General features: G+C 34.7%; 1 protein-coding gene and 1 long non-coding RNA gene across 5 annotated transcripts in view; one reads left to right on the top strand and one right to left on the bottom strand.

Moving 5' to 3' along the window:
* Window positions 1–14,464, top strand: part of tenm1 (teneurin transmembrane protein 1) — a 342,106-nt gene that overhangs the window by 241,744 nt on the left and 85,898 nt on the right. For all 4 annotated transcript variants that reach the window (XM_015351452.2, XM_015351454.2, XM_015351453.2 and 1 more), the window contains 3 exons: window positions 2,454–2,662; window positions 6,779–6,989; window positions 9,629–9,730. In XM_015351452.2, coding sequence (XP_015206938.2) covers window positions 2,454–2,662; window positions 6,779–6,989; window positions 9,629–9,730 — 522 coding nt within the window. The remainder of the gene's footprint in view (window positions 1–2,453; window positions 2,663–6,778; window positions 6,990–9,628; window positions 9,731–14,464) is intronic.
* Window positions 6,879–14,464, bottom strand: part of LOC107077870 (uncharacterized) — an 84,213-nt gene continuing 76,627 nt past the window's right edge. The window contains exon 3 of the long non-coding RNA XR_001478849.2: window positions 6,879–6,936. This is a non-coding gene — a long non-coding RNA (uncharacterized lncRNA). The remainder of the gene's footprint in view (window positions 6,937–14,464) is intronic.

Here is a 14,464-nt window from a genome sequence, read left to right as displayed (position 1 = left end):
GAAACACTGAGATAGAAGAGTCTCCTTATGAAAATTAATTAGGTCATTTTTTGCCTAATTTAGAATATTGTGTATAATTTTGGTCACCACATTGTAGAAATGTGACTATTCTACACAAACAGGCTGAAAGAACTGAACCATTTTAGTTTTGCACAGATAAGATTACTAAGGGGCCTGATACAAGTATTTCAAAAATCCTCAAAGTCATTGAAAAAAGTCAGCCCAGCAGAATTCTTCAAAATAAACACAGAAACATGAACTATAGGACAAAGTGGAAACTTTTAAATCTGAGAACAGGAAGTACTTACCCAAGGGTTGTGGGAGTATGGAACGAGCTGTTCAGTCATATTTTTGAAGCTAAAATACTGGCTTCTTTCAAGGAATGGCTGACTGAGATTCTTTAATCAATTAAATATTAACTATCAAATGGGCTAGATGAACCGAATGGTCTCCTCACATTGTAGCCTTATGTTCTTACAGTCTGTACAGTATGTAGGTTTAGTCGATATTAACATTATTTTTCCCTGAACATGGGTTATTGCGTTTTGGAAAAACAAGATAATTAATAATTAAAATGGCACAGAATTAACTAATTGATCATCTTTAATGTCAAAACTGAACAAAACGATCATCTGATTTTGCATTAGTGGGAAATAAAGGATGCCCTACTGGGTATGTGTGAAGTGTGTTCAGAAAAACATTTCGTGCTGGTCTTGCTTACAGATCACATTAGGATAACATTCTGAATGATGTCATTAGTTTCATCAGAAGGACTTGCTTATTGTAAAAGCTTAATTGAAACTACAGGTATATGTACAGTAAGATGAGTCAAAGCATGACGGTGATACATATAATGCTAATGATACATACAGGTAGTTATTGATGTTCTTAATTTCTGCATTTTCGGTTTAAAAGACCTAAAAAAAATATTTACCTTCTTAATTTAGGACAAATTAGTTCTCACTTTAACATGCTTGTCCTTTAACAGGCAATTTAAATTAGACTGAATGTTTGAGACAGTATACTCTATAAGTATGCATTGTCGAACTGGGGTTGTATAGAGTCACTTGGGTGTCACACAAGAATTTAGGTGATGTTTGTCTTAATGTTCTTCCAGCCTGATTTCCCATCATCTTACACTACTAAATAAATCTTTAAAATGTGTTTTAGTACCTTATTCTATACCTTATGTTTGTAAATCTAAAATTAAATCAATAAAACCCTGAAACAAAGTAAGCTACTGTGTGAAAAGTAGTTCAATGCAAGCAATTTGTAAATAAAATGGATTTAAAGTCATTAGAGAACAACCCTCCATTATGGGCTAAAAAGCTTTTGAAAGTATGAACACAAAGAAATAAAATCCTTGACAATGATTGTGTAATAAGAAGTAAACAAAATACATTTGGGTCCTGTATATCCACATATTCAGTTTCTGTTTCACTGGAAGACATTGTCAACTTAAAAACTTCATAAGCAGAAGTGTAACGTGAAGGAACACATTTTCCTTAACATGTTCTTACTGTTAATGCAGCCTTTTGTTAATAGTAAAAAATGCTTTATTTTTATTTAAGGGTGCAAAGAGGAAGTGAACTGTTTTGTTAATGTGAAAACATTTTAAGATGAGCACATTGTTGAACAGTTACTGTATCGATTAATAATCAGCTAAAGCTCTAAATAAGGAAGCATATTATAATTTTACTTATGAGACTTTAAAATAACATTTCAAAGGCTAACTGACAGTAAAAGAACTGAAGGTAGTGCAGTCCAGATGTGTCTATGGGCATGTGACTCATTCATTTTCCACCATTCAACACCCATCACTAACAGGTCTTTCCTTCATGCTTTAAATGAAATTGATAACCATGAACAAAAATGTAATGTTTACTTTTATTACAGCTATTTAAACTTCTTACATTACTAAATGTGTGCAAATGGTGTCATTAAGGAGTCCAAACCTTTGGCTAGTAGTGGCTAGAATATGCCAGAAAGCATCCTCACCTACAGTGTTTACATTCATTCTTATAAGGAATAGGTTTTTAATTTACACGTTTTTGAAATGCCTGGCATTTTTTCAGGAATGCATTCCCCAGAGTAAATTGAAAACTACCTTTACAAGCTGACCACTTTCACATTGTTTCTAAGGTTCCTATTATTAGTGATAAAGAAGCATTCTGTTGAATTGGCTTTATCTGTCAGCCTGTTCATAAAGTGTTAAACATGTGAAGTTTGTACTTATGCCATGGGAGCTTCCTAGGATTTGGTACGTTTCATTACTCACACTGAAAAAAAGGTTAAAAATATAGTAAATAATGTCAACAAAAACAAAGCAGAGAGACATTTGTATTTTGTACGTTTTCAACAAGTATTTAGAACCTTAGTCTTCGGGCATTGCTTAAAAACCTTTTTTTCTCCACTGCCTTACTGTGTGGTGGTGTCCTACTTTTCTATTTCAGACAAAACTGTGTTTCAGAGAGGTAGAGCAATAGACAGAGGAGAAGTGGATGTTGGAACACAAGTGATGCAGACCATTCCTCCAGGACTTTTTTGGCGGTTTCATATTACCGTTCACCATCCAACATACGTGAAATTCAACATCTCCCTGGCCAAAGATGCCTTGCTAGGAATTTATGGAAGAAGAAATATCCCCCCTACGCACACTCAGGTGAACTCTTTAATCTTTTAAAGCATTGTATCTCTTATTCTTAAAATAGATGAGAGAATTCCTTCTTTGTCTTTAAAATCAGAATTCTATTTTTATCTTTGTATGTTGTAATATTTGAATGAGAAAATGTGAAAATAGTGAGGAGTGGTCCTGTAGTTGGTACATAACATTTCTATTTATAGGACCATAATTTCTCTATCCCCAAAATGTTTTCCCTTAAGTACAATTAAATTACTGTAATTACAGTAAGTGTTGAACAGTATTTGATTGTTCTTCTGACTTAAATATGTATCAGTCTTATGCAGAGGTGCCCTGTTAGTTTGTATCATGCTTTACCATACTTCTCTCTGTTTCACCATTCTTATTATTTCATTGTATTAACTAAATTTTGCTTTTCATGTCACTCCTCTGCAAACTTGATAGCATTGGAAATTGCACTTCAATTTACTGACATTTCACAGAAATGTATTGCACATATGGTACTTCTTTTAGCCAATTAAATATGTAGCTGGCTCCATCAAGTTCATTTTATATATCCACTACAATTTGAAAGTTATCAGCATTAATATGTGTTACTTGACTGAGATGCAAATGCAGAAAACACATTTATCCAGCAGCCAAATAGTCTATGCCACAATGACAAATGCATTGTTAGTGTAACGTCTTTAAAACCACAGTATTCTAGGAATGTTTTTGAAATACATTAAACGGTGTTTCTACTGTTTTCAGCCCTTATAATACTTAAAATATTGATCAAAATATCAACAGAGAGGAGCTAAGATGACATACTCTCACTTAATATACAGTGCCTTGCGAAAGTATTCGGCCCCCTTGAACTTTTCAACCTTTTGCCACATTTCAGGCTTCAAACATAAAGATATAATTTTTTTATTTTATGTGAAGAATCACCAACAAGTGGGACACAATTGTAAAGTGGAACGAAATCTATTGGATTTTTGAAACTTTTTTAACTAATAAAAAAATGAAAAGTGGGGCGTGCAAAATTATTCGGCCCCCTTGCGTTAATACTTTGTAGAGCCACCTTTTGCTGCGATTACAGCTGCAAGTCGCTTGGGGTATGTCTCTTTCAGTTTTGCACATCGAGAGACTGAAATTCTTGCCCATTCTTCCTTGCAAAACAGCTCGAGCTCAGTGAGGTTGGATGGAGAGCGTTTGTGAACAGCAGTTTTCAGCTCTTTCCACAGATTCTCGATTGGATTCAGGTCTGGACTTTGACTTGGCCATTCAAACACCTGGATACGTTTATTTGTGAACCATTCCTTTGTAGATTTTGCTGTATGTTTGGGATCATTGTCTTGTTGGAAGATAAATCTCCGTCCCAGTTTCAGGTCTTTTGCAGACTCCAACAGGTTTTCATCCAGAATGGTCCTGTATTTGGCTGCATCCATCTTCCCCTCAATTTTAACCATCTTCCCTGTCCCTGCTGAAGAAAAGCAGGCCCAAACCATGATGCTGCCACCACCATGTTTGACAGTGGGGATGGTGTGTTGAGGGTGATGAGCTGTGTTGCTTTTACGCCAAACATATCGTTTTGCATTGTGGCCAAAAAGTTCGATTTTGGTTTCATCTGACCAGAGCACCTTCTTCCACATGTTTGGGGTGTCTCCCAGGTGGCTTGTGGCAAACTTTAGACAAGACTTTTTATGGATATCTTTGAGAAATGGCTTTCATATTGCCACTCTTCCATAAAGGCCAGATTTGTGCAGTGTAAGACTGATTGTTGTCCTATGGACAGACTCTCCCACCTCAGCTGTAGTTCTCTGCAGTTCATCCAGAGTGATCATGGGCCTCTTGGCTGCATCTCTGATCAGTCTTCTCCTTGTCTGAGCTGAAAGTTTAGAGGGACGGCCAGGTCTTGGTAGATTTGCAGTGGTCTGATACTCCTTCCATTTCAAGATGATCGCTTGCACAGTGCTCCTTGGGATGTTTGAAGCTTGGGAAATCTTTTTGTATCCAAATCCGGCTTTAAACTTCTCCACAACAGTATTACGGACCTGCCTGGTGTGTTCCTTGGTCTTCATGATGCTCTCTGCGCTTTCAACAGAACCTTGAGACTATCACAGAGCAGGTGCATTTATACAGAGACTTGATTACACACAGGTGGATTCTATTTATCACCATCAGTCATTTAGGACAACATTGGATCATTCAGAGATCCTCGCTGAACTTCTGGAGTGAGTTTGCTGCACTGAAAGTAAAGGGGCCGAATAATTTTGCACGCCCCACTTTTCATTTTTTTATTAGTTAAAAAAGTTTCAAAAATCCAATAGATTTCGTTCCACTTCACAATTGTGTCCCACTTGTTGGTGATTCTTCACATAAAATAAAAAAATTATATCTTTATGTTTGAAGCCTGAAATGTGGCAAAAGGTTGAAAAGTTCAAGGGGGCCGAATACTTTCGCAAGGCACTGTAAATGAATGAATGTGATTAATTAAAAATCAAGATTTTTCCTGTTAGTTATCCTTTCTTTGGTGTTAAAGAGATACAGTACTATAGAATACTTAATTACACTTCAGCATAAGGAGAGCCAAACTCAGTGTGTTTCAGTGTGGTCACTGACATTGACTAATCTTCACTTCAGCTTTTCCTGGGGATTCACTTGTACAGATAGGCATATGTTCTTCTTGACCAGAAATAGTTATATTCAGTTAAAACTGATAGAATTCTTTATAGGTCACCCAGCCAAGCACTATAGTCACTGTCATGCATTCTTCACGGATTCATTATTTAATGCCTCTTACCTCATCTGATCAAACCTGTGAGCTATTACATGATGAGATATAATTGGAATCTGTTGTCCTTTATTTGCGTTTGTGTCCTCTGGGTAGTCTGCCGAGCGTGTACATTAACGTTTCTTCCAAGGAGACTTTGTCATTACAGCAGAGGGCATGTGGGTAAATTTCTGGAAAGACTCCAGAATCTTTCAGTCAGAAAGACTGAGGCAGAAGAAGATGATCATCTATTACTGTACATGTTTTGTTTTTTTTTTAATATTTGTTGTTATTAAAATAAGCAAATGTCCTTTAGAGGCTAAACTATTTAAACCTCATCTAAAACATAAAGGTATTCGGGGTTTATTATTATTTTTTATAGAAGTGACAAATATTCTTCATCAAAGTGACACGTTCCTCACCTATAACTACATTACTAACATACATTTCAAGTATACTTCTAAAATTCTGATATTTTGCAGTAATTATGACAAGGGTTGACTTAACTGTTAGAATTACTTATTGCATACAATGTGACATCCTTTCCCCAGCAGGGACTAACAATGCTTCTTTAGAGTAGTTGTGATGCAAAAGCTACTCTGCTTGTTTGCTTTTCAGAAGTTTTACAATGCAGAGCCAAATGGTGCCTCTAAATGACTTGCTGTGTGTTTCTGAATTATAAACAAAATTACCCACATCCCTGAACCCAGAGGGAACACTTGGCTGAGTATTGCTCTTGAATTTATCTGACTCTTGCTGCTCACAAGAGCAGTTTTGTTGCCTGCAGATATTGCAGGATGGCAAAGTTTGAATCATCAGCATTCAGTTCGTTGTGGAGGAAAAAAATATTTTGTGGCCTGAAGGTGTGAATTCTTCATACCAGCTAAAAGGAGATATTGAGTGATTCAAGTCTTCTTTCTCTCTTTTTTTTTAAATGCAAACAAATGTGAATGACACCACTGAGTGTACGGCCATATTACTCTCCCAGTCTGCCCTGGGCGATGTAGTCTTCTTGTGCATATCTTTCAGTTCAATCACCTTGCTCTAATGCAGATTTTCGGTTTTATATTTTATGAAAAAGAATTATAGAGATAGAACTCTTGACACATGTCAATGTCGTTTAAATAAACATGTTGCGCCAGATTTTTCCTCAGATTCTCAACCTCTTTATTTTTTAATAAACACATGCATTATACAATATTTCACACTGGTCATACTTGTGTAAACAGTTGAAGTCAAGCTACTTTTTATTTCCTGAAGGAAGAGGGACCCTAACAAAAGAGATACTGTACATGTCAAGCACACCGTTCATTCTAAGTACTGTAGGAGCTTACTTTGTGACTTAAACCAGTCCTTGGTCTCAGTGTTGTTTTGTTTTACAGTTTGATTTTGTCAAGCTGCTGGATGGGAAACAACTGATTAAACAAGAGGCAAAGGTTTCCGAAGAGCCCAGCTCTTCTCCAAGGAATTTGATTCTTACATCCCTCCAAGAGACAGGCTTCATTGAATATATGGATCCAGGAACCTGGTACCTTGCATTCTACAATGATGGAAAAAAGATGGAACAAGTGTTTGTCCTGACCACTGTTATTGGTAATAATTATATTAATTCTGTCCAGATTGTTAACTTGGATACAATAGGCTTTATACTTCCCTTGTCCAAAAACTGGGTTTCTCTGACCACTGTGTCCTTAGGTGAACAGTAAACATCAGTGTTTCAAAAGCAAGAGGGCTGGTTCATTCATTCAAACTCAATAATAAATAACAGAGAAAATACAGTTCTTGTACACTAATAAAATCACTGTCACCAAACACTTTACTTCTTCCACAATTAAAATGTTTTACTAATTAAAATGACATGTTACATTTTGCAGCTGCTAAACACCATTCACCCTTGTTCTAGGTTTTTCTTCATCCTACTATTGTTCAAGTGAGTATTTTCTAGCCCATAAATTTTCACCATATATTCAATTTCACGAAGCTGTAATGTATTTATTCACCTAAAAACCCCAGTGTATGCAATAACTATGAAAATAACTTAATGTTACAGGGAGGTATTTGAAAGGTCATATTTATATGTATGTTTTGAGCAGCTTTTCTAACATTATTTGGATGAATAGTATACAGTATCATAAATTATTGCGTTGAAAAATGTTATGTTTCCATTAATAAAACCAGTAAAAGGGTTCATTACATATCAGTATCTTCTTCCCACAGCTATGTGTAAGTCACTCACTTGAAAACCAAGAAAGAAATATTGAATACAAAGTGAAATTACTGAACATGAAAATAGATGGAAATGCAGAATATGGAAGACACATACATTGTAATTATTTGGCATCTAAGGACAAATGTCATCACATTCTAATTTACATTATTTTTTTAGTACTTTATGTGGTTCTATATGATGGATTACAGAAGAAATATTCCTCTGGGTTTGCAGTAAAATGCTATCACTTTAAAATGTAATGATGGTTTGAAACTTTACTAGTATAGTACATCAAGGCTCTGGGATTTTTGTGCTCAATTTCATCTTTTGCCAACCATTCTGTCACGATTGCTGCTTTTTGTCTAAGAGCTGACACGCAGTGTTTCCCTCTGACATTCGAACAGAGACTCAGAGCAATTTAATGAAAGTTTCTTGTTCCCAGTTTGTGTTATGTGTGTAATGTCCAATTAAACTATTCTGAATAAGCCATCTACATTTCTCCAAATAAACGCTGCCATAGGTTCTGAAACAGCTAAAGAGCATATCCACCTTAATTGACTGACCTTTGGTTGCCAATCTCTAGGCATATGTTAAGAAAGGTATGGGATTCGCCAATCCACTATCCATCTGCTCTTGATAAGGTTTTCATTCTATTTTTAACTTATTCTAATGTAAATGCTTCAGGGGTAATTTAGAAACTAATGTATTCATGATGCAAGGTCCTCATGGGCCAAGAAGGGAACTGTTACTACGCAAAGGGGGAGTGTGGTTGAGGAGAAGATTAAACTTTTCTTCTGCAGTGGTTTTGTCTTCACTTGTCCCTATATACTGTATGAAACACTGATGTTTTGGTAGCAGTGGTCTGTTGCCCATTATTGCCGAGGATAACTTTAGAGGTTCGAAATAAAAACAGGAAATCTTCACCTATGTAACAATTTCTAACTGCTTTATCTGATCCAGGGTTGCAGGGGAGCCAAGCAACATGTACAAGTGCAAGACAAGATACATCCTGGATGCCAGTTTGTTGCAGGGCACACATACTGTAGCTGCAAACACACACCAGCGCCAATTTTGCAGAAGCCATTTAACCTACCAGTATGTCTTTGGACTGTGGGAGGTAACCAGAGCACCTGGCAGAAACCCAAGCAAACACAGGGAGAACATACTGTACAAACACCACACAGGCTGCCTTAGGACTTGAACCTAAGGCAGCAGTGCTTACCACTGCACCAGCACAACTCCCTTATTGATAAAATATTAATCACAAATCTTTTCCATTACCAGTATTTTGATAATAAAAATGTATATATGACTATTCTAAATGAGTATTACAAAAAAAACTGATATGAATACAGTATGTATACTATATACCGCATATACAATATAATGTACAATTTGCATGTTGCATTAAATTAAGATTTTGATTGTGGATCTCAGTTTATCTCATCAGTTATTAACATGAATTAGTAGTGGAAATTTGATTTTTCATTTCAAACTCTCATAAGATTTCTGTGATGAATATTTATGTACCCAGTAATTAATTCATAGCTGTCGTCATGTTTCAGTTCAAATACTACATGTTCAAATGCATTACATACAGTATCACATACATGACACAGCCTATGATCTCCATTTTCCCTTTATAGAAATCCCTCATCTTTCTCTCTAAAGGCAAGCACCAGGTTGAGAATAAGAAGTACAACAGCACTAGATTAGTGGGTGTAGAGTAGCCATACTGTAACTCCTTTTAAAAACAAATCCAGAGGTTTTCAAAATGGTTTTTCAAAAGTACAGATGTGTAGCATTGCAAGGCCCTGCTAATGGCTCTTTCTGCCTAGAGAGCAATCAGTGGAGAAATGCTCACCTGGTTTTCATGTTAAACTGCTGGTTGTTTTCTCTTGGCAAAAAAAAACCCATAAAAAATAAATTGTTGGGTGCCCTTAGCAACTATGGAACAACTTCATCAGGAAATATTGAATTTCTACCTATAAGCTATTACTGAGTGTGTGTTTTATGTACCTAGAAACCATGGATGGGTGCTCAACAAACTGCAATGGAAATGGAGAGTGCATTTCTGGCCACTGTCATTGTTTCACAGGATTTCTTGGACCTGACTGTGCAAAAGGTAGTGTTTTTCTTTATTTATTGCATAAGACTCTTATTTTATGCAGTGTGTATAGCAGACATTCAATTGAACCATAAGTGCACAAATCCAGCCCTGGAGAGCCAGAAATTGGCAGATTTTCTAGGTCTTATTAATTTATTGTCAACTGAAGACCTTTGAAAAGTGTTAAATTCGTCCAATTATGGCATTTCCAAGCTATAAAATGCTATGAAATTTCCAATTTTCTGTGCCTTGTAGGTGTATGCATGTAATATAGTATAAATAAAATGTACATCTAAGGAAGAGATGATCAAATAGATTATTTTTTATTTCTGTTTATTCACTGGAATATGTATTATTGTATTTATTGCAGTTTATTAATATTGTGTTGTACTGATTAAAATATGAGTGGATTACAGATTATATTTTTTTGCAAAATTGTCACTGTCAACATTCTAATTTATATATGGGATCAAAAGACTAAAGGAATGAACAATATTGTCAAGGAGGTTAAAGAATATAAAATATAGTCATGCCCAGCATTTCCAGATATCAATTCCTCTGTCTAACTAGACATTTTAATTCACTCTTTCAATAGCAGGTTGCAACATATAGAGTTTTTGATTCTCTTATTGACAATTCACTGCTAAAGCCAATATGTTTTTGTTGATTAATAAAGTGTTTTTTTTCTAGTCTAGGAGACTTTCTAGTATTGATTTTTATATCTTGTCAGTTGTGAAGTAAATGTTTCAACTGCTTTGTAATACTTAATAGCAGCTAAATTGAAAGTTCCTAAAAACAGCAATTTAAAAAAAATCACTGTCCTCCATATCCATCACATACAGTAATTTTCTTTATAAAACTATTTCTAAAAAGGATGATAATTCTGTAAAATATAGAGGACCAATGAATTTCGAGTCTTTTAGTGCTGAATATTTCTGTCTGAAAGATCTCTTTATACCATGTTCTGATTTGTAGAATAAAAAAGTTAAGGATAGAATAGTCATACATTAACCCAGGAATCGTTCTACAAAGCAATTTAATCATATATACTATTTTTAGTATTGTACAAGTAAGTGTGTGGGTGATTATACACAAATACAACAGAATATGCTGTGTATAATGTGATATAAACGCAAAATAGGTTAATAAAAATACATTTAGTAAATCTACATATACAAATAACAAAGCACAGAAAGGGCATTTTCCATTTTAAAAGCAAAATAGAACCTTTAGTAAACTTTGTTTACTAAATATAACTTCTTTATATTTATTTACTGCATTACTGCAGTCCTGACTTTAAGGTTACTAGAATTTGTGCTGAAACCCTTTGCAATCGATTTTTATTTCTTTTTTGGATTCAAATAAACTGTTCTCTGCTTCTTTGAGTCTATTACTTTTATCTGATCCTACACCTTTCTTTCTCTCCTTTGAACGTTATCCCTTGGAATTATTGTGGCGAATGTAATGTGCCCATTACTGATCCCAATGTGGAGCTATGCCAGAGTTGATATGGAGACTAATAGACCATCAGGGATAAGTGCTGCTGCTAACTGAGAGCTTCTGTCTACTAGCAGAAAACTAGAAAGGTTGCCGAGACCTTGTATGGGTTTGGAGGACAAGAAGACATAATGATATTATGCATCAGAAAAAACAAGCATTATGTGATATAAAACTTATTTTGTTAACCTAATTTCTGCTTAATGAAGATACTACAAAGATGTCTTTGGTCATTCCAGTTTATGATGCCACGAATCAATTAAAATATCTAAGTAAATGTCAGTCAAAGTATATCATGCTAATACTGTGATTTAAATGTTCCTTTTGTGAAATATTGCGACTGTATGATAAAAGGCACAGTACACAGAAACAAATTTAAATGTTAAAGAGATCCTTATTTTAAGTTTCTTTTTTTGGCAGTTGTCATTATACAACATAACAAACATTTTTAGTTTTTTCAAACTTTATGCTACCCACTGGAAAGGAAAATGGAAAATACAGAGAAATATGGTTCACAAGAAAATCCACAAGATTATCCTCCTGTTTTCCTTTCACTAAGAAATCAGAATTTATTACGCCAATGGTGTGGCTAAATATCAATTGCAAATTTGGAGACAGTTAAAATGTTCATTACATGCAGTGTAAAGTATTTTGAAGGAAGTAATACCAGGATAAAGACAAGTGATGTTCTAGATACTAAAAAACGTAAAAGCTAAACAAGAAAAAAACATAATCTTTTGTGTTATTAAGATTTCTTTTGTGGTTCATTATTGGATTACATTCTGCTTAGACGTGGGAACATTACAACCTGACAAGAATAGTTAGCTGCTTTGAAAACTAAACAAGCCTTAATCATTGTATGCTGTGATTCATTATTTTTGTTTTTTACCACAAGCAATATGTGTCAAACATTAATAACCTAATGTACTTAACTCCAGGCTTTGAATCATATTTATTTAGAATATACAAAAAAAAGGGGTGAGTTGGACTAGTAAACAACAGCAAGATTTTTTTCATGCTTTCACACATTATAGAAAAGTCATTGAAACAAAATACAAATTAATTAAATGATTCACTTCCAGGAACTATGCAGTATTTATTAAAGCAGGGGTGCTTTAACTTTCTGTTTGCTTTTGCTTTTTTTATTATACCGAGGTATTAAGGACTGCATTTTGCTATGGTTGGCAATAAAGATGCACTTTTCTCTCCTAAAAGCCTCAGTATACAATTGTTCTTGATTGATTAAATTAACATATGCTCATTTAAATTGGAAATGAGACCACCACAACAGGAAAAACAAAATACCTGGTATGGAGAATGTAGAAACAGTCAGAGGCCAAAGTATGTCATTTATATTTGTAAAACAAAGTGGGAGCTGCCTGAGTTGTGGATTTCTGTTGCTTTCAGATATTTCTTTACACACACTTATCTCATGTCATTTAAAAAATATTTTCACCTTTTAATTTGCTGTTATCTACTATGTCTGGTATTACTCAACATCTACAGGGCATTATGTGCTCAACACCACCAAATCAGTACAGTTACAGTACATTAATAATAGTCCCTTCTTTAGAATTGTAAAGAAGTTAGCACTTCTACTACTAGCAGTTAGATTATTTTCTTAAACATTTTGAATATATACTTTTTGAAGTCAAATATTGTAGCATTAGACCATAATTAGCGCAAGATTCATCATGCCTAAAATTAATTAAATTATAATTTCGAATATATCTTCTGTAGACAAATTGAAGCAGCAACAGCTGCTGCAGGGTGTGGAAAATGTCTCAAACCATGCAATGTTGCAATCTGAGAAATTAAAAATTAGGTTCTACATCACCTTACATAAACTAAATGTACATAACTGTAAGTCATAACTCTTATATGGTATGTTCTCAAAATGTGTATCATTATCATTATTATTACAGTCCTGTAATGATATAAAACTACTAGTACTGTATTATTATCACTGTGACCTGTACAGTACTTTAACATTAAAGTTATGCTCTTGCAGAGCAATTATATGGTTCTTTTTTGCAGCATCCGCTCGTCACATCGCTAGTATGCTTTTCAGTTTTGACTAACAGGGTAACACTGGAAACACGCATAGGAAAATGTTCCAGACAATGCACATATAAGAGAAGATACAGTACGCACACAAGGCAACACAGAACAATACTGAGGCCACACTCAACTGTTTATGCAAAGCTGGATTTTAAGTAAATCACAGTTACTTGTACATGATTTAGGGAATACCTTTTTTAATTTCCTCTTTTGATCAAAATGGAAAAATTGATTTTGCTTTGTTTTTCAGTGTACGGTTAACCCCTTTTAGAAGGAAGGCCCAATTTGGTCACTTCTGTTTACTGTAAATTGTCAATTACCATCTTTAAAAAAGTAGGGATCTAATTAAGAAGAAAGCTTAAAGCAAATATTAAGGACTACATCAACACAAACACTCCAGAATCTTAAATTATATCATACTGTGAAGGAATTAACCTGCCTTGAAAGGCATTCACAGTAAATTCCCACTTCTTGCAAGCAGCTTACAATTGTTTTCATATTGTTAGTGTATATGTACTGAGATTCTTAACAGCGTCTGAGACATTATAACCTCGTTTCAAGTAAAGCTTGCTACATGCTTATTTCCAAAAAGCAATACTTTTTTTCCCCAAATTTCTAATTCACTTTATGTCTAGTATATTATACTTGGTTGAGTGAAGAATTGTGTTGCTGAGACTCTTTTGTCTGGAAGCACAGCTTACTTTTTATATTCATAAACGGCAATTTTCATGCTACATTCTATAAAAGCCCAGAGGGTGCCTACACAATCTTTGAGCTAGCTGCTGTTTCAGGAGTTCAGTTCTGTTGCCACTTGAACAAATTGAAACACTGTGTGACTCAACTGGATTTCATGGAATGAAGTGTAGTGTGCAGGAGAGCAGTGTATTTGTTTGCTGTGTGCTGCGATACATGTGCTTGTTTTTCCCGTTTATTCTGTATTAGCAGATGTCTGAAAGTGAGGTGGTTAACTAATGTTTTCTGGGAAAAGACTTTCATAGAGGCCTCTGAAAAGGTTTGCTGGAGCTCATGCAGATAAATCAATGAGTACCACAAATTACCTTAATTAAATAACTATGACTACACATGTACAGTACAGTATATTATGTATATTGTAGTATCCTATAATATAGGTCTGAGAAGTGTTTTCTGAAAGTGTTCTGTGCTAAAATGCAACAAAGAGACATGATGTGAATA

Source organism: Lepisosteus oculatus, chromosome 8 (assembly GCF_040954835.1).
Source record: "Lepisosteus oculatus isolate fLepOcu1 chromosome 8, fLepOcu1.hap2, whole genome shotgun sequence".
Classification (NCBI taxonomy): Eukaryota; Metazoa; Chordata; class Actinopteri; order Semionotiformes; family Lepisosteidae; genus Lepisosteus; species Lepisosteus oculatus.
The sequence above is the reverse complement of the archived record's forward strand: the minus strand, read 5'-3'. Positions and strand labels throughout refer to the sequence as shown.